This window comes from Pinus tabuliformis, chromosome 9, assembly GCF_031772625.1.
Source record: "Pinus tabuliformis cultivar Carrire ecotype Pingquan chromosome 9, CPIR1, whole genome shotgun sequence".
NCBI classification, from domain to species: Eukaryota; Viridiplantae; Streptophyta; class Pinopsida; order Pinales; family Pinaceae; genus Pinus; species Pinus tabuliformis.
In genome coordinates, this window is record NC_142307.1 from 101,825,005 (window position 1) to 101,846,860 (window position 21,856).

General features: G+C 42.4%; 1 protein-coding gene across 1 annotated transcript; it reads left to right on the forward strand.

Moving 5' to 3' along the window:
• The first annotated feature begins 294 nt into the window (after positions 1–294).
• Positions 295–4,473, forward strand: LOC149147282 (uncharacterized). The gene has a single exon (XM_089441780.1). The coding sequence runs from the start codon at positions 295–297 to the stop codon at positions 4,471–4,473; it is 4,179 nt and encodes a 1,392-aa protein (XP_089297906.1).
• Positions 4,474–21,856: the final 17,383 nt, after the last annotated feature.

Below are 21,856 nucleotides of genomic sequence, written 5' to 3' on the forward strand. Positions count from 1 at the left end.
TATACAAGGTGGAAGTCCATGGGACGCAAAGAAGATTCTCAAAGAAAACAAAAAGAGAGGGCGCAAGACGGACTTGCAAAGAACCATTGCTGTAGGAGAATTGCTTGTGGAATCAGGGCGATTCCCTAAGCTGACAAGGTTCTACAAACCCGCATCACATTTACCATGAAGCTAGTCTCATGGAATGTAAGAGGACTAAACAGTCCCTCAAAAAGTAGGATGATCAAAAACTTGATTCAGAAAGAAAAACCGTCGCTAGTTTTTCTTCAAGAAACAAAAAAAAGCACAATAGATATGGACAAGGTCCGAAACAAAATATGGGCAGGCAGTAATCTAATGTCAGTCGGGGCTTCAGGTGCATCAGGAGGATTAGCAATATTATGGAACCCAAAAATCCTTAATCTTTACGACTTCCATGCTGCACACTTTCTCATACAAGCTTCCTTCCATCTTATAGGAACTCAGATCCATGGCCATTTAACCAATGTCTACTTCCCGCAAAATAATCAACACAAATTGGATTTGTTGAATACACTGTCCAGTTTGAATGAGAATAGACAATTCCCGCTCTGGATAAGCGGTGGAGACTTCAACATCATTCAATCGCTGGAGGAGAAAACAGGGGGAAGATCACGATTGGAAACTGACAGCAAAGGGTTCAGAGACTTTATTCAGGACAATCATTTAATGGATATTCCTACTTCCAATGGGATCTTTACCTGGACCAACAAGCGCAGCGGGGTCAATCACATCGCCTCTAGACTTGACCGATTCCTCCTTTCAGATAATGCAATCCACTTGGGCGGAGACTTCAATGCGTCAATATTACCACACGGAGGATCTGATCACTGGCCCATTGTGCTCCACTGGTCGAGGCCGGGTGTAAGATGCAATCGACCCTTCCGCTTCGAAGCTTTTTGGCTCACTAATACAAAATTCCGGCAGATTGTGGAGGACGCCTGGAAAGCTTATAGACCTCCAGAAGGGGCCAAAATGTTTCAATTTCAACAAAAATTGAAAAACCTTAAACAGGTTCTCAAAAATTGGAACAAAACCCAATTCGGCAACATACAGGAGGATCGACAAAGACTGGAAAAACAAATGGAGAATCTACAGCAAACCATTATTGAAGAAGGCCGTACAGAGGAGCAGTCACAGCAAGAGCAGATCCTTTGGCATAAATTAGAAGAACGAAGAAAGCAAGAAGAAATACTATGGCAACAGAAATCTCGAATCAATTGGCTAAAAGAAGGTGAAAAAAACACAAAATTTTTTCATAGAACTGCTGTTCAGAGGCGCATGCACAATAACATCACCTTCATCAACAATCCGCAGGGCGAAAGGGTAGAAAGCCATGAAGACATGGAAAAAGAGTTAACACATTACTTTCAAGATATTCTCAAAGAGCCAGAAGGAAACAAAGATGCAGAGATTAAAGCCATCACTCAGCACATTCCTCGAATCATAACTGAGGAGCACAACAACAAATTACTCCAGCATACATCCCTAAAAGAAATTGAGGAAGCAATGAACCAGCTCAAAGATGGCAAAGCCCCAGGGCCGGACGGGTTCACAGCAAACTTCTACCATGCATTCTGGGATCTACTTAAAGAAGAAGTTTGGGAGCTAGTGGAAGAATCGCGAAGCATGCACTGGATCCTCCCAGCTCTCAATACCACCTTTATAGCACTTGTTCCAAAATGTGCAGAACCAAGCAAGCCTGAAAGCTTCAGACCAATTGCATTATGCAATGTCATATATAAGCTTATATCAAAAGTCATTGCAAACCGACTCAAACCGCTGCTACCCTTGCTCATCTCCCCGGAACAAACAGGATATGTTGAGGGACGGCAAATTATGGACGGGATCGCTCTCTCTAATGAAGTGATTCACTCTCTCAAGATTCTCAACAAACCAGGTATGCTCCTCAAGTTAGATTTATCAAAAGCTTTTGACAAGCTTAGTTGGAACTATATTCAAAAAATGCTCATCGCTTTTGGCTTCAGTCATACTTGGACACGATGGGTCTACAACTTAATCTCCTCCCCAAGCTTTTCAGTTTTGTTAAACGGCTCTCCTTCACAACCTTTTCGGCCATCAAGGGGCATTAGGCAAGGGGATCCATTGTCGCCTTTTCTCTTTGTTCTTATGGCAGAGGGGCTAGGCAGATTGTTGAAGGCAGCTATATCCACTCAAATGCTAAAAGGAATCACAGTCCATGGCTCTCCTCCTCACTCCCATCAACAATTTGTTGATGATACCCTGCTTTTTGGCCATCCATCCTCCAAGGAAGCCTCAGTTTTTAAGTCTCTGCTCTCTATCTTCTCAAACGCCTCGGGAACCTCCATCAACTCTTCGAAATCACATCTGTTTTTCTTCAATACACCCCTCTCCACTCAAAGAAATATTGCTAGAATTCTGCAGTTTAAAATTTCTAAACTTCCGTCAACTTATCTTGGAGCCCCTCTCGTTGCGGCAGCCATCAACCACTCCTCCTGGAAGTCACTTATAGACAAATTTGAATCAAAACTCTCACTCTGGACGTATCGAGCTCTCAACACAGCAAGTAGGCTCATATTAATCAAGTCGGTTCTCCAAGCCTTGCCGATATATCTCTTTTCTCTTTTAGCTGCACCTAAATGGGTCCTCAAATCAATCCGTAATCTCCAGCGCAATTTTCTCTGGGGCTCTTCGGGTCTCAACAGAAAGTGGGCACTGGTCAAATGGTCTGAAGTATGCAAACCCAAATCAGAAGGGGGACTAGGACTTAGAGACCCGATGCATAGCAATGAAATCATGGGAGCCCGCCTGTGGTGGAATTGGCTCACCAAGCCAAATGCCCTATGGGCCAAATTGTGGCAAGCCAAGTACGCACCAGGTAGCCAATGGAATGATCTAATTAGAATTAACTCCACTATACAAGGTTCTCCCATATGGAATGCCGCTAAACCACACAGCAAATTTATACAAGAACATTGCTTTTGGGAGGTGCACTCTGGAAACTCAGCAAAATTCTGGGAGGACTCGTGGCAGCAGCTTCCCCCACTGAATACAATCTTTCACAAGCCTCTATTGCAAGAGAAAATGCAACAAACAGGACTCACACAAGTTAATCAGTTTTGGCAGCATTCTGAAAGCATGGACTTCAGAACCTGGAAAAAGGCCAGCCTTTGGCAAGATAATTGGCAAAGCGAAACTTATGAAGAAATAGAGGAAGAACTCTCATACAGGAAAATCAGATTCTCTCCTCAACTTGATAGACTTCGATGGGGACATAAACACAAAGGCACATTCACAACTCAAGAAGCCCATCAGCTCAGACATAATGGAAACCAACCATTCAAGGATCCGATATGGGAAAAGATCTGGAGACCAGAAATATGGCCCAAAATTTCCACATTTCTATGGCTACTCAGCAAACGAAGAATATTAACGTGGGATAATCTGACAAAACGAGGTTTTGTAGGGCCATCTAGATGTCCGAACTGTAACACTGCCTCTGAAACGATAGGACATCTTATGGAGACCTGCTTGCTAGCCAAGACAATCTGGGGAAAAGTAGAGAGCTGTCACATGAAAACAGATGTCAAGACAGAGGATATAACAGAAAATTTAAGGAATTGGAACCCCTCTCCCTACAAAAGCCCGCTGCTAAATCACCTGTGGAGACTCCTACCAGGCTTCATTTACTGGCTTCTCTGGAAAGAACGGAATCACAGAATCTTTAATAACGCTTCTCGGTCATTGGAAGCCTTATGGACTATCCTCACTAATCAGTTGCAAGAAACTCTGTCCCTCAAAGCATGGTCAGATACGGACATGCCAACCACTCCATTAGAAAGCAAGATCCTGAAGGCTTGGAACATAAAGCTCTCAATGATCCAAAAAGATGATGTCAGATCCACCATCAGCAGCTCCTCTCCCTCCAGCTGGTCCCCCCCTGGGTTTGAGTCCTACAAGATGAATTTTGATGGGGCGGCCAAAGGAAATCCTGGTCTGGCAGGTTATGGAGGACTCTTTCGTAACCACGCAGGGGAAATAATCCAGATCTTCTATGGAGCTTTAGGTAAAGATACCAATAATGTAGCCGAACTAGAAGCTTTATGGAAAGGAGTATGCATTGCAGAACAGCACAACTATTTCCCTTTGGAAATAGAAGGGGATTCTTTAATTCTAATCAACGCTGCCCAAAGACTCCAAGCCGGATCACCGGCAGCCAAGGTGGCAGTGAGCTGGAGACTATTAAGCAGATTAGAATCATTGGAGGAGAAACTACACACCACTCAAAGTATAGAGTTCAAGCATGTAAGAAGGACAGCGAATAAGGTGGCAGACATATTAGCCAACAAAGGAGCCTCACAAGCCATCTCATATTTCACGGGCTCTCTGAACAACTCCAAAGATAATAAGCTCAATCATGACTGTATATCTCAAGCGAAGAAGGATCTCATTGACCCGGATGCGGGTGATTAAGACAAGCAAGAGTGGCACGGGCCATCACGTGGCCGGGTGTCAAGACCTCAAGGTGGGACGGTACCACGTTGCAAGAAATTCAAGGGGAGTAAATAAGGCGGAGGCTGGCAAGGGGATGGCATTAATGCCAGTCCTCTCGGCTCGAGGGAAGCAGGTAAGCATGCGAGGGAGGAAGGAGGTTAAGTGGAAGAGTATGGCGGGTTTGCAGGTTACAAGCGCGCCTGGTTCGGTGACCCTCCTCTGTGCTCGCCGCAAGGTGAAAGCAGAGCCGAGGTGGGAACCTGGCAAAGGTGAGACGGCGGAGAGCACAGGGAAAAAGACGGTGAGTTCTCTGTTGAACGTTTGGTTGACATTCCTTGCTGTTAGCGAGGTGAATTTGCAGGGTCATTGGGTACGCCAGATGCATTTGCTCTGTCACTGGGTTGGTAAGGTCTGTGAGGAAGATTTAGGAATTAGGAGTGCGTTCTGGCAAGGGGCACTGGTCGCCCGCTCGTGGAACGAGCCCTCAGGACTGGTTCTGGTTCCTGAGCGAGATTGGAGGCCGCATTCGGACCTGCCACTGGGAGCAGCGTTGATTTGGGCGACTATCCAGAGCATTGACGGTGACAGCATGCCGCGAGACAGGCTGCGAATGGGTAGCAGGAGAGGAGGAATTCAGGGACGCGCTCCGCCGAGAGATGACCATCACTCCCCCTCTTCCTCAATTGAGGTCACCTCCCATCCTCGTTGGTTTCAGGACAGCAACGACGAAGTGGGAGGGCAGAGGGAGAGTAGCCCAGCTGAGGGAGACAGTCGCAGGGAGCTTCCAATTCTCAGGTATCGCCTCCCCTGTCCGCATGTTAATTCCTCTCTGATTGTGACAATTGAAGTTGAACATGATTTGGAGCCTCAGCAACAAAAGCAGCACAACAGCAGGGATGAATCCCCTATTGCCTGCCTGCCCATGGGTGGAGAGAGCGGAGGAGTTCAGCCTGTGCTTGTACCGGGGATGGGATGGTCTGTTCCGTATACTGCAGGAGAGAGGAAACTGGAAAGACCAGGCCTCCATATGAATCCAGACGCAGGCCCCTCGGCTCCCGTAAACCTTCATCCGCCAGATTTGAGCAAAGGAAAACAGAAAATGGAGGACTTAGATTTCAATTTGGATTATGTTGCTGATTCCCTGGTGCATGCGGCTCCCTGGCCAGGTCCAAGGGAACTTGCCAGAAATGACAGTCCTCACAAAATCATCCAGCTCTCGGATTCTGAGAACACGCTTCACTTCGGATGCCGAATTAAAGAGCAGCTCCAGTCTACGAATGAAGAATGATGTTGCTATGGTATTTTTGGATTTTTGTCTCAATTTCCATATGTCGGCCTTCCTGTCCAAGTGTCCAATGTATGTGTTCAGTGTTATATGTCTGTGTCCAAGTGTCAATATGTTTATGTGTTTCTTCTGTTCAGTCCAGCCATGGACAGTTTATCAGTGTCATGTAATAGAGCTCGCGGGTGCTGCAATGTGGGCAAGGCCAAAGAGACTGAGAAATCTTAAACCTTGCCCTATGTTATCTTTTTGTATATATGTTTTACACAGTTAATAGAAGTAGTCATATTCAGAAAAAAAAAATATATGGTAAGTTGTAAAATGCACCGTAGTGCATGGGAAGATGAAGAACGCATATGCCAGTTTGTTGCCCAATGTATGATGCATGTAGAAAATATTGCAGAGCAGTGTAAAAAAAACAGGGAAGCGCATGTATTATTTGTTTTTGTTGGTATTGCTCATTGTAAAGAGAAGGTGAAGAGAAGGGCGTAGTGTAAGAGAAGAAAATGCACAACAGTGCATGAAGAAAAGAATAGTGTGAGCCAAATGAAAAGAGCTCGTGGGTTGAATCTTTTTTTTGTGAAGCATTGTAAAATGATGGTGCAGTAAAAGGTGAAACACACAGCAGTGTGTAAAAAGACAAGAACAGTGTTGTAATGTTTTGTGTGGCATTTTTGTGAAACAGAGGTGTAAGAAAAACCATGTGTGGTTTTGTACAGAAGTGTATAAGGAAAATGGTGGAGCGCATTTGTATGCATATGTAAATTTTATTTTACAGCAGTAAACTGTTTTTCACTGCAGTGAATGTAAAAGGGGATTTACAGCAGTAAACCCAGCTCAGTAATTTCTCAGGGTGAAAACAGAGTTTTTGTTTAATATTGTTTTTTTGTGAATCCCTCTCAGCAAAGAGGATGAATGTTTTTATGAGGCTTTATATTTTAAGCAATAGAAATGTTTTTATGGCTGTGTAATACTCTGTTATGAGTCATTTTGTTTTAAGAGGTTCCCTGTGCAAAGATCCTGGAACAGTGGAAACAGAGCATTGCCTCTGTGTGTTTGAATGTTTGGTTTTTGATATTTTCCCCATTTAAAAATAACCAACACTAAACAGAAAAAACGGAGAGAAAACAAAGACTTTGTGATATGGAAAGAAAACAACCCACCCTGATTAGTGAACCAAGTTGTAAAACTGAACCTGCACCCAAACAAACATCGCTTAATTTAATGTGTTCTCGAATCCGTTCCATCGTTGCCATAGTTGCTTTGTCCTGTCTAATTGACGGATATACAAAAAACGGACATCACCATAAAAGTTGTTCCTTACCGTAATATGCTTTGGAATTGCTTGCTACGCTGCCCTCGGAACTGCCGATTGTTTCTACGCTCCAAAACGTAGACCACTATCCCTCCAGAGATGAAGAACCCCGCCACTAGTAGCCACATTTCAGTGCTGAAAGGTTTCGTAAAAGCCCAGCCAAAACTAATGGTATCCTTATCTTTCAATGGAACAACTGCCACTAAACCAGAATCTAAGAAAGGTTGTGTAAACAGTACTTCTTGAGAACGTCTTGATGTGATGGTGAAGTCTCCTACTGCTGCATCCACATTCTGATCAAGAGACAAAACAAAATAAAGACTAACATCAAACATGTGAGAATGTTTGCTACTACTGCTATTACCCCCAAGAACGAAAACAGAAAAAACAATGTAAGCTCCCGCAATGAATACCTTAAGCACAATTTGTTGAATGATATTATCGTAGGTGGTGTTGGGATATGGGATGTAATGGACGGAATAATCGAGTAATTTGATGGATTCCTCAAACACCTTCACGCAGAATCCCCCAAAAGTGGAGTTTGTTCCGTTCTTTTCAACTGAAACGAATTCCGTGAACACCTTCTTCCAAGGCACACCTACTTTCAATATTCTTCTTGGGCTTGGAGAACTCATCGAAGATGGTGTGCTGGGATTTTGTAGTGCGTGTATATTTTTGAAAGATGTATGCATGCACATCATAAACACAAGGGAGGCGGCAAAAGAGGCCAATCTAACACCTTCCATTGTTAGAGTTCGCATGACCTCAATCCCAACCAGCTGTCGGGAGTTCAGAAATCAAGCCATAAGTGATTGCCCTAAAAATTAAAACTAGGAATGCCGTATGGCTGGGAAATATGACTGGAATTTTGCCGGTCAACCACAGACCGTTAAAGGTTTTTAAAAACAGTCATCATTCAAAGTTGCGACTGGGCTTGTAAGAACGCGTAAAGAAGATGTCACGGTCGTTTCTGTTTGAAACTCCAACGCGTTGTTGAAGTTGAGAAATCAAGCCATACGTTCTTGTCATAAAATCTACGAACGATGTATGGCTCGGAAACATGGAAGATTTTGCAGTCAAATTCAAATACAATTAAAAGTTTTTAAAGAATAGTCAACATTCAAAACTGGCACTGGGCTTGTCCAAGTTCTCTTTTTAGATTGCCACGGTGGTTTGAAATTACAACGCTGGTGGGTGGGTGGAAAATCAATCGGAGAATTTGTACATGGGAATATCGCAATTATATAAATTAAATGATTTACATATGTGAATTATCATTAATTCATAATTTTGATTTAAAAATTATACCAAATAATTAAAATATCATTATAATTATAATATTTGTTATTATTTATTATAAAAAGTGTTAATATAAGTTAAAAAGATATAAATAATATATTTAATTATAAAAATTCATTCCATGAAAATTTTTAATTTGTAAGTAAGCTTTGTTGTAAAGGTCAATATTATGACTTAGTAATTATGGGTCATACCATAATGTTGCTAAATGTCAAACTTAGTCAACAATTATCAAGACTAAAGAACATTTTTATTTGCAAGAAGTATAAATCAATGCTCAGCTTTTGCATAATGAAATTGTTGTCTATTTCTTATAGGACCAAGCAATATGAATGGAACCAAAACATAAAACAAAACTAGAGATGGACTTTCCATCATCAAATGATCCAACATAGTTAGAATCCATGAAACCCCAAACTCAAGAGAACTAATAGTATATTGAATGACTCTTATGAGGATCTTGGGAGAACTGAGAAACGAACCCTATTACATAAGTAATGTCAATTCAAGTGTGAATGAAATAGAGTAGATTTCCAACCAATTGTCAGCCTAATGTAGGACCCACTTATGGTGAGGTGTAACTGGTGTAAGAGTAACGCATGACATAAAAGTAGTCACAGGCTTAGAACTCTTCATTCCAAAGTGCTAAAGAGCATATTTTGTTGGAAGAGAACAATCCCTTCTAAAGACTCTTGAACCTATAATCCAAGAAAGTAATGTAGCAAACCATGGCCAATCATTGCAAATTGTTCCATTAAGGCTTAGTAACACTCTAAATCATAGATGAAGAACCCCATATGAGGGTGAAATCATCCATGTACAAAATTAGAATAAGTAGATTAATGCCTCGTCTCTAAGTGTAAACTGTAGGATTAGAATGACATTGATTCAATCCTGAAGGAAGCAAAAAAACTATCCATTTCATACATTGTTGTAGGACCTTGCTTGATACCATATAAGGAGCGTCAAATCCTATAAACAAGTATGGTCGATTTCCCAAAGACCCACAACTTGTACATGATGTCCTACTTGGTAATGGCTTCTTGCAATATCTTCCACCATCTACCTCGTAAAAAAAATATGAACCCTCATACGAAACCAACTCAATTTTGGTATATTATCTTGTGGAAGCACAAAGCCTCATTCCGTTATCAAGTCCAAGATCATTCTGTTTGAGAATTTAACTATATGTTGATAAGGCAAGAGCCAAACAAGATTTCGGATGAAGTAGCAGTGTTTCTAATAGGAAAATGGAGATATGAGTTGTGAGAGGACAATAATCTCATCATAATATATGTATTTCTAGGAAAACACTTATTTCTCCCTAAGTTCGACCTTGATAATTACTTTGTTGCCGAAGTATGCAAATAATACCACCTATGGTTGATCTTATTTGAGAGGAAAAATAAAGGGAAATTCATTACACTCCCTTTTACTAGGGGAGAAACTACCACAAGAAATTATGCCCATTTTACATAATTTGTTGAATTATTAAAACCTTTTAATTATATTTACATTGAATCCATCCAAGGATTTGACCATTATGGCGTATTTTCTAGTCATTTGGAAATTACGAGATATGCCAATTCTATAGAAAAGAAAGATGATAAAAATTTAAGATTGAAGAAATAAATACATGAGGTTGAAGAAGCTCTTAATACAACACCCCAATTTATGACTCCATTATCTATTCAGGCACCAAAAGAGACAACAACAACTGACACACCCCAAAGGATCAGGAAAGTAGGACAATTGTTAACAAGAATTAGGATATATGTCACTATGAATATTAATAAGAAACTTGAAATCATAGAGGAATCCTATGAACTTTCTCTACAATTGAGAAATTTATCCCAAAGAATTAAATGTTTTTTTGAATATCTATGAAGGGACCTAGAACATGATCAATTTTTTTATTTTTTTTAATTATTGAAATACATTTTTAAATAAAATAAAATCTCTCAATGAACTTTAGAGACTTTGGAAAGGCATGAGGCATTTATTGGCATTTTATTTATGAAAATAATGGAAATTAGGAGAAAAAGGAAGGTGAAAGGTCACAAGTTGCATGTGACGAGGAAAATGAAGGAAAATAATGGAAAATAAAGAAAATAGACGCCTTTTTAATAAAAAGGCTTCTGAGGATCAGTAGGTAAGATTTTGACAAGTTTTGGTGGAGCTCCCTTCTATTCTCTCTCTCTCATACTCTTGGATACTTAGAGTTTCTTGAAGCACTCTTGGAGGAGTGTGGCATACTTGGAGTTTTGGAGCAAGAAGGCAAAGGAAGAGTAGGGAAGCTTAGGAGGACAATGAGATCAACAACTGTATCGGGGTTTTCTTGCAAGTACCAAGTTTCATGTATGTTTTCCCCACTATTTTTGGCATGCATGGCACATGCATGTGGTTCATTGGTCATGATCTGTCATTGGCATGGAGGATGGCCGAGATTGATAGTGGATTTGCCTAGCCTTACCATTTCCTAGATAACTATGGTGTTGTGGGTTCATTTCTTTGTTCTTCTGGTTGGTTCCTATGTTTCCTTTAGCGTGGATTGAGTTATTAGTTCCTGGACCCTTGGTTGGACAAACGCTCTGGACGCATGTTGTAGCATTGACAACCACCCTCCAAATTTTTTCCTTAACCTATTTTGGAGCCTCCCTACCAACCTTACACAACACCTTGCCTTACTTCGTAAACCTCAAGCTTCAATGTCTTTCTTGCACAAAGGTAACCTGTTGATCAGATTTTGATCCTTTCCCTTCACAGGTTGCTCACCCAGGCTTTGTCCAGCTACAGGGTGAGCATCTTCCCCTTGAAAATTGTGCAGTTCTGGAGGGAAACTAGCCTTCCCTCCAGAAATTACACAATCCTGTCTGGAAGCCTGCTGGGCTCCAAGATTGCGCAATCCTGTTAGTCAACACTCCTAGCAGGATTTGCGCAAATTTCCCTAGCAGGGCTGCTCAACCCAGAAATTTCTCAAATCTGTCAGCTGCTCTGCCTAGAAATTGTGTAAATCTCCTGGGCAGTCAACCCAGCTCCCAGCCAAAAATGCGCATTTCCTTCAAGCAGTCGAACAACCTCTTGCATGTGCAACTGAGTTGACTGGTTCCCTCCAGGACCGAACAAAACAGACTTGCATGCATAGGCTGCTTCTCCTAAGGTAGCATGCAAAGGCATTCCTTGTCTCAGGGATCTATGATTAGCAGTTGGAGGTTACATGCAAGGATAAATTCAGAAACTTCCCACCAAGTGCCGCCTCCCCTAGATTTGTGGCATGCGTGTCACAACCTCGATGTTATCAAAACTCATCAACCGGATGTTGCAGAGCTCATTCCTCACATCAACCTTGTAGCGCTGACATCCCACATCACATCTAGGAGTAGCCAGCACATTCAACTCAACTATTTTGGGATAAGCCCACTTCCCATGCCTTGTGTTGCATATCTGTAACTTTTTGGGTTGTCACTTGTATGAGTACTATTTGTTTGATTTCTTTGAATTCTTTGTCGTTTACATGTATACTAGATTGTTCCAGCTTTGTTTTAGTTTTTGTTGCTATCTCATTGTTGTTGCATGCATGAAACTATTTTGCACGGACATTCGCCCAATCGGTGAACTACCTCACCCACATGCATGTTGATATGTTTGTTGAATCTTTCATTCATGTTTTGCATGCATTGTTAATCACTTATGCTATCACTTAGTGTCGCCATGCATTCATTGACTTACTTGCTTTCATTTGCCCGTCAGCGAGTCGGGCCAACCTTGGCCCGGGCTCTGCCTTCACCAAGGCTGCATTACGCAATCTGGGAAAGGAAGGCTCACCTTCCTCTCCAGATTTGTGCATTCCTACCTAGCACTGGCCTCCAAGATTGTTTTGTGCATTTCTGGAGGACAGTGGCTGCTTGGCCCAAGAAATTACGCAAATCTGTCCCTAAGCCAGTAGTCCTTCCCAACTGGAATTATGCATTGTGCAGTCCCAACAGTCAACAACCAGACTAGACCATGCTTTGTGAATTTCTAGTAGTCAGTCAGTCTTCCAGCAACCTGGACTGTGCCTTGTACAGTCTTGGCAGTCGGTCTCCCGACCTCCTGGCCGAAATTGTGCAACCTTAATGATCATTCACCCAGGTATGTTACAAGTCAGTTCTCATGTTCATTCTAGTTTTCAACTGATAGATTGCTTTCCATGAGTGTTGCCATGTCTCCAGGTATTGCAAGTGTTCATCTGCCTCTCATCAGTACATGTAAAATGGTTTCCAGGAGAGAAGAGATGAAGACACCATTCAGAGCACGCTTGGGGATGCAGTCGATCAAGTGTCCATGGACTTACCTACCCACGAAGACATCAAGTTCTTCGTAGACAAGGACATCAAGATATGACAGCAGCAACATCACAACGAGCATCATCATGAACAACAACTGAATACAACATGCCAAATGAAATGAATGCAAGAGGAGAGTTGTTGACAACACGGAGTCGGAACAATGTTGCAAGCTCAAGCAGTTCGATTAATGATGAAAGCAACTTTGGAGACTCGGGCTATGAGGTGACGGCGCGACACAAATATCGTGGGAAGGCAGAAGATGGAACAAAGAAGGAGTTGAATGTGCTGAAACAACAACTCAGGAAGAACATGAAGCTGCACAGACATACGAATGAGTTGCAGCAGGAACAAGAACAACAGTGGGCGCAAAACGAACTCACAGATGAAATTGCGCCCGTACAAGTTAAGGATCCATCCCAACAGCTCATACAGATCAAACATGGTGAGTAGTGTTGTTGATTGCATGCAAGGGATTCAACAACATGCATGTGGTTGAGCGCACACATGCAATCCAACCCATTCAACACACATACCAAGGTGAAGACAGGAAGCAAGTCCAACTGGGGCTAAACCTGTACTTCGGCAAGTTGATGCACATGACCACTAGAACACACTTGAAGATCAGCAAGGGCACTATGCATCACAGTGTTGCCAGTTCAACTGTACCCAAGAAGCCCATGCGCGTGTTTGAAGACAAGTTGGATGAAGGGGCCGAACCAATGCACCAGTTGCAACAAAGGTAAGAGTTCGCTTCAGCAAGGTGTCACCATGAGGTGCATGCACACCATCACAAATGACTAAGCTTGGCATCAGCTCACCACCTTCACCATCACAAGCATGTCAAAGAGTTGGTCTCATCATAGTGGAATGACTGTCAGTGATGTCTTGCAAGGCTTGCTCAAGCCATGTTGTCTCACATGAGTACATGTGCATTGTAATGTTGAGTCATGTCAAGTGTCAATGGTTGGATGTAACAATCATAGAGTAGGTGAAGAGTCATGAGGGTAGGTGAACCGTCACAAATGGGAATGTCAAGGGTCACCCCACCCTTTGCTATAAATAGTCCCTCATAACTCATTGTATACACTTTTGGTTAGCCAAGCTTCTGATAAGACTATCTTGGAAAGAGCTTGGACAATATTGTAATGCACCTTGGCTTCTCCACTGCATAGAGCTAGTTCATCTCTTTGGAGAAGCAGGTGGATGTAGCTGTAATGTTCCACTGTTGGGGCTAGCAGGTTTACATGGATGTATTGTATGATTGTGACTTACACTTCTTTATATAATAAGAGCCAACACAATTTCATGCATATGTTGTTATTGTAGGTGGACTGTTCCGGTTGCCTTAATGATATATGTTGTTTAACTTGCGTATTTTTGTATGAACTGATTTGTATGAAATTATATGAATCTTTTTGTTAATGCATTGTATATGTTGTTAATGTTGTCCTGTCCATGTCAACTACTCTATCGGACACCAGACATATCTTTCACATGAACCTTGTTGTAACAACTATTGCACTCGTCTTGGACTGATTCGTGAGTGTTGTGTGTGTTATCTTACCTTGTATGATTTGACTGCTACATCCGAGTGGACTGCTCCGCCAGAAGTTGTGCATGTCCTTTTGGTGTTGTGCATTTCTAGCCGAGTTGGGATTTATCCCTTTTAACCTGGAACTCACCTTCACCCTCAACTCCCCTTTTTGTGTTAGAACCTCTCATACATCCTCCTTGACTCACTGCATTAGTCACACTCTTTCTACTGACAGAGTTATCTTACTTGCCTCTGAGCGACACCGCAGTCAAGGCATTACCATACGACCCACTACTACGACTCCTACACCAAATGGTCTGAGGTCTGATTGGGACTTCTTACCGGGGAGATCCCCTTACATGTTGGCGAGTCCAACACCATCAACATTTTGGTGCTAGAAGGAGGGCCGGATGACAAGTTGAGTCCTCACATCTATTTTGAATCTCTACACATATATCATGGTTCACTACCGAGCTGCTCTTCCGAGACGTATGTCTAATTGAAATGATTTCATCATCTCGAAACAACTCTCGGATAACTTGTCTCATAAAACTTTTGATGGTGGAGGCTATGTTGCCTTGGTAAGGCACGCGATCAGCGTTGTAGGCTCATGTGAAAGACATAATTTCTTTGAAGAATACATAAGCTGCGCGTTGTTCATCTACACGTTTTGAGGGCACCCAATGCACTGGTGTGCTATGCTGCCCAAAAAATCAATTCATTCTCTTGCTCATCTAGTTGCAGAGATAGATCGTGCTTTCAATCACTATGACCGTAAAGCACTCAACAATTTTTTTTTGAAATTATGAAAAGCACCCGATGAATTCGTTTAACAGTTTCACACACGATTCTGTAATCTTGCATACCAATTCCTAGAAGATGATATTGATTGGGAATTTCTTGATGGAATATTTCAGTATCTTCGTCACATATTTGAACCCCGCTCAACGCACTTCAATGATGGAGCTTCACAATCACATGCAGGCATAGTTTCTGTCACAATTGACTGTCCACCTTCACCTCATCGAACAACTCCACCACGCGAAGTGATGTGGGAAATCCTGCACACACCTCGATTAAACTGTCACATCCTCCCACCCCACCAGCTCTTGAGATTTACGTAGATTTGGCTAGCAAGCCTGTTGGTTGTCACATGGACTCTTTCCCTCAACCTCCGTCCTTGTGTTCCATTGATCCTTCGGATTGTACTGTCTAGTGTTCTCCCATTCCGGACTCCTCACCTGTTGCGAAAAAGGATCAAGTTGTTGACGGAGTTGGTGTTATGTAGCCAACCTGCGCAATCATTCATGATGAGTGTGTGTGGGAATCTAAAGAAGAGCCCGCGGTGAAGGCTGACTCCCTTCCAGCCACGCCTCATTCGCTTCATCCTGACATCCCTTGTGATTCTACCACTGCTGATTTCTCTTGTGAAAACTCATTTCCGAATGCTTCTACTTCTGATCATTCACAGGACACCTCGGATGTCAGTCTGTCATCACAGTGCGGAGAGGACACATCTTCATCAGAATGTCTGTCCAATCTGTCATCTATCTTTCTTGAAAACACGGAGGGTGAACATCTTTGCTTCTCATCTACCCCTCCGCTCGATTCATCCAATCATGAGGATTTCAACGAACATCTCGAATTTTGCTGATCTTTGTTGTCGTGATTTATTCACTTCCTCATCCAATCACGATGTTGATTCAATCGTTGTTAATCTATCCAAGGCACTAATCTACGATGATCTATCTGCCAATGAGGTCGAAACCCCCATACTATCGAGGCACTTCAGAGCGAGCTGATGGTTATGTCAAGCCCTCATTGTCTTGAGGTTGGTTTCACTTCCGGTCAGGAAATTGTTGAAACACTCAAGGCTCCTCATCAATCTCTACTTTGCATAGAAGATCAACCAAACACCCAGATTTCACTTCCTCCACTCGAACTACACGATCCCTTCACTCATCCGTTGGAGGAATATTACACAGCAAGCACACATGCACAACACAATTGGTCTACCTTTCTCATGCTTGCTTGCATGTCACAGTCAAGAGAATGCATACACTCAACATCTGCACGTGGTGTAGCACAACACCATGGTAGCACCACAGAATGCATGTCATGCACTTTCGCTCATCTGTGTTTTGTGGTCACTTGTAAGCTTGGAGTGTGTTTGTATTCACTGTTACATCTTTCTTGTTTGCTGGTTCGCATAGATGTCTTGTTCACGAATCATGCCTTCACCAACATGGGTCAACCAATGCGCTGAGGGCTGCATTGGAATTATCACTTTACGTGAGATGACCCATGCACTGTTAGCTTAGGAGTAGGAGTAGTGTTTGCTTTTGATTTGTTTGCTTGCATGCTTGTTTGCTTACTTTCTTATTTGTTTGTTTTCCCACTTGCTTGTTTGATTACTTGCTTTGCTTTCATTTTTTCTTTTTCTCTTGCTTTGCTTTGTTGATTGTTAGTTCGTTCGCTTGTTTTTTTCATACGTTAGTTTTGTATGAAACCATGTATGTGTTATAGACATTTTTGTGACTTACAGCATTAAGCATGAAATGTCCATAATCTAAGGGATCCAAAGTCCCTAAACATGTTGTTCCTACCCCTAGAGGAACAAGGCTAACAAACCACAGCAATTCACAGAAGTTCTCCACCTAAAAACTGCTCAAAACAAGTCAAATCAGGATCATTTCAGTGGCTACACTAGCTGTTTGCACTGAATGTCAAAGCCAACACTGGCTACCTACGTTGAATGTCAACTGGAACACTGGCTACCTGCGCTGAACGAGAATGGACAAGTGGCAGGCTCATTTCTCAAGGTGTCAAAACCCAGGAAGCTTCCAAAATGACACTTGCCTCAGGGAATTCGACTGGTGACGAGTAAGAGGTTCCAAATCTCCAAGTGGAAGCAAGAACCTCCAAGTGGACTCAAGAACTGACAGAGGGAGAGGACACTAGTCAGATCTCAAGCTGACTCATCCTCTCTCCAAACATCTATATATGGATCTCTCCTCCATGAGATCTAGAGGCTGGAATTTTGTTATTGCAAAGAATTGTTGTTGGTTTGAGACTGGAATCATTGGGTGCTTAATGCTTTGAAGGGGGAAAAGAGAGGAATTCCATTTGCTGGGAAGGAGATGCTGGATTGGAGCCCTTTGGGTTGTATCTCTTCCTGAACCTTGTTATTCATCAATAAAGATATCTTGGTTTCTCCTATATGCTGATGTATTTTGATGTATGAATGTATTAGTGTATTTGGTTTATTTCTAATCCTAAACTAGTTATGAATGTGAACATCTGTCTTTGAGTAGAGTTCTTCTCTTGTCGCAAGTAGCTGTTCTCTTGTGATCTTGCAGGAAGTTGAAGCTGGATAAGCAGGAAGGCAAGTAGCTGTGAACTCCCAAAGAGAAGAGAGATCGGATCGAGGGACAAACGGAAGACACCAGTAAGTCCATTGATCTCCCTTCTTTCACATTTCATAAAGGTAGAAACCAGTATAGCTGTACTCGTTTGTTGCTAAGGCACTGTCACACCTTAGGTGGATAGGATCATCCTGCATAGGCATTTTTCCCCACAACAAATTGGCGACTCCGCTGGGGACATTTGTTTAGTCATTTTATTTGTGTTTCTATCATTGTTTGCATCATAGACTTGACAACAACAATCGAACTGCATCTTTCCCGGATGCAAAGTAGAAAGTTGCTGCTTTGATCCAACTGCTGGACTTGTCTATGATCTGAACAATGGATTCACAAATGATTTGATGATCCTTGTGATAGATCTTAGTACTCCCTCAAAGCATCCCTTTGATTGTACCTTGCTTGTTGCTTTTATTTGGCCTGAAACAGTGAATTAAATAGCAATTTGTGACCCAGAACCTGTGGGAAACGAGAGTTTCTCCTTCAGCGCAGACCCAGTGAAGGGATTATGCATTTCAACGCAGGTCCCGTGAAGGCTACCTGTGCTGAATGTCAAAACCCCTGTGTTGAGGTTGCGCTGAACCAGTTTGTCCTTGTGCAGCTGGGGTTCTCTGCTCTGTTTTGCCTTGTTTTGATCTCTGATTTTTGCAGCCTGTAACCAGCATAGGTACCAGTCTGATAACTCATTTTCTCTGCTTAGATTCCACCTCCTTTTGTACAAAAAGACTGTGATTGTTTTTATGTGTTTGTGGCGTCATTTATAGTCTTCCTTTGCATGAGTGAAATAGTCATCCTGTAGCCCTTGATTCAGATCTGTTGATTGTGATCTTAGAAGAGAGTTCATTGGCTGTTTGCAGATTGATTATACATTTACTTTTGCTTATTGGTTTGAGTTTGTCTCTTTTAAGTGTCAAAACAAGTATTCATTTCGAAAATTGTTAAGTGTTGTAATCTCTTCTACCCTCTCTGATTTCGAAAAAGTAAACTTGTTTGTATTGGTCATTTAAAAGCAAATTCAAAGTTGTGCAAAAAGCTTTCTTTGTAGGCATCAATACTAAGAAAGCGGAAAACAAACACCTGCATTGTGCATTTGCATTTGATAGTTTGCATGTTGGATTTAGGAAAAGTGAATTAGAGTGTGCTGATTGCTCTTTGAGAAAAGACGGTGTCTTTCTTTTCCCTTAGTAGCTAGGATTTTCAAAGTTGAAAAGATATAAAGCTTGCTTATCATCTTTAGACTGCATTTAGGAATTTGTATCATACATCTCGTGGTGAACCTTGAAAGGCAAACTTTAAAGAGATCAACCTAAAATAAATTGAATGAACTTAACAACGCTTTGTAACATAACGCACAACATAGAGGTCTAGGCTAGAGACGTGTTCCGGCGTCGTTAAGCCTGGTGACTGTCGATCTCATGGATGGTGGGTGATTCCTCCTGAGAGACGATAGCGCCAGTACGGATTGTGCTTCCACGTACCGTCGCGTATATATTGGGGGACCCCTATAGGCATAAAACCTTTATCCTTAGGAAGCCGTGTCGGCCACCCTACTGATCGCAATGCACTGAACACAGCATTCAGGAAGATCGACCGCCCGTACCCTAAAAAGTATTCTGCGGTTTTGCGAAAAGTTTGGCACACCCTCTGCCTAGAACTCCAGAGCAGTTTCTTTTGGCCTTTTTCAGACTCTATAACAGAAAAAGTCCATCCGAGCATTTGTCACTTCGGGCTCGTTAAAACATCGAAGGAGACTAGAGTCATCTTTAGCTTTTTCTCGACTCTTTAAAAGTGAAAAAGCAAGTTGTGTCTAAAAGCATCTAAAAATTCATTTAATTCGGAAACACACTTTCCCCTTTTGTATTTTGGTTGATCGTGTAATCCGCAATCGTGGAAGAAAGTCAATTGAAACCCCGTCATTCGCGGAGGCTTACGAGTCAACCGTCTTTGTCTCCGGAATCGAAAACAGTACGGACAAAGCGAACTCGTTTAACCGGTTCAAAATCTCCTATCAAGGTTAGAACAAGTGTTCAAACAACATCTGAGATTCCGGTTACTCCAAACATTTCTGGAAACCCTGCCTCTGTAGAAGAAGTTCAACAGCCACAGAGGGATAGTAACACTGATCCTAGTCTGAGAGCAAATACTTGCGTTACTGAACCAGTTCCATCTGTAACCGGTTCAAAGAGTCTTACTCCTCAAACAACTGTCGCTGTCGATTCAACCCCTTCTTCGGCACCAGAAATATTTTACGGACCTGACGGTCTTCCTCTTCCACCTGGTTTGATTGCGATAGAGGAAATTGTAGAGGATCCGCAAGCAAGTACTCCAACCCATTTTGGAGTAGGGGTCACTCTGTTTCCTTCTACATCAGAAGTTAGTCTACCACAAGTGGAAGTTCCTGTAGAATCACTAGGCAATCTATTGGATAGACTCAAAATGTCTGAACAACCGTCAACATCTAGGACTGTGTCAAATGACACAGCGACAGCAGAAGCCCCTGCCGTCACTCCGAAAATGTTTGCCGGCATACCATCTATCCCGACTAGCTCACAACCGCTAGAAGGAGTCCACCAAGGGACTATTTCGATAGTGTGGTCTGTTCCAGTTTGTTCATCCGGAATAATATCCGGCAAATCTTATGTTGAGACTCGCCAGATTGATCCATTTGGAGGTCAATTTGGGCAATCCAGTCCACAAGGACAAACAATCCCCTTGAGTTCTGGATTGCTACCGTATGGGGGGCAGTATGCCCTTTCATTACCCCCTCCAGGAGGGTATCCATACGGGGGTTCACAACAGTATTTAGGTTATACTGGAATTACATCAAGTGGTTGGGTACCTATGCTACCTCAACAACCAAGGGTTGTATATTCTATGCAACAGTGTGTACCTATGTCGAACATCCCGACCACACCGGCTATTGTGACAGTGTCGCAAGTTCAAACGTTGCCTGTCGTATGTCAACCTCATATTTCTCAGGTTGTAATGCAACAGCCCCTTGACCCTGGGACACAACCACAATCGCCAACTGGTGGGGTGACACAGGTCCAAATGGGTACAATTACCCCACACCTTGGTCCAACGGTTAGTATAGCACAACAGAACATGGCTTCACAACCGTGGCTGGTGCAATACCAACAACCACAATTCCAGCAAGTGTACCAAGGTTCTGAGCAGCAGATCTTTGCGAACAGTGGACAACCGTATATTCAAAACGGTCAAAACCAACCGCTTTACAGTGGTCAAGTCCACCAACCGTATCAGTCATACCAACATCAATTACATTATGCTGGTATGCAAAGGCCCACTGCTCAAGCGATTCCATCGTACCCTGGGTATGCTTCACCTAACTTGAATCAACAGTTACCATTCGTGGCAACTTTAGAGTTACCCGATTTACACCGGTTAACAAACGATCCGATTGGTTACGCCCCTTGGTGGCCAGCGATTCCTCACAAACTTCCATCTGAAATTCCTAAATTCTATGGAAATCCAGGTGAAGACCCATCGAATCACGTGATGACTTTTCATCTGTGGTGTTCATCAAACACCCTGAATGATGATTTGATAAGGCTTCACCTTTTCCAGAGGACGTTAACGGGTCCAGCGACAAAATGGTATATTGAATTACCTAGAGCCTCGTTCGACAATTTTAGCTCCCTAGCCACGACTTTCTTAACCCATTTTCAATTACCGATAAGGTATGAAACGGGAACAGAAATATTAACCAACTTCAAGCAGACAACTGCCACTCATATATCCGATCATATACATGAGTGGCGTCATCGTCGTAGGATGGTGAAAACATACGTTCCCGATCAGCTGTTAGCTGAATGGCTTATAAAGTCGTTACTTCCTGCTATAACAGAAGATGTGGCCAAGGGGGGAGTCGTAACAGAGGAGCAAGTTATTTCTCGTGCGTAGTATCTAGACTTAGTCTATACTCAATCTGGCATGCTCTACGACAAAATACCTGACGCCCCTAGACCGAAATTCTCAATTCCTCCTCCTCCTAAATCAAATAGTGACTCTCATGCCGGTGATGGTGTGATTGGCACGGCAAACGCGAAATCGACAAAGGCTTCATCTAAGAAAGCCCGTAAGAATTCAGATCAAAATGTAAAAGAAGAGATTCTTGCTTAGGAAGTAAATGTCGTATCAGCAGATAAGGGCAAAGAATCC

Coding starts and splice junctions, on each gene's coding strand:
- LOC149147282 (XM_089441780.1), top strand. CDS start 295: ATGGACAAGGTCCGAAACAAAATATGGGCAGGCAGTAATCTAATGTCA.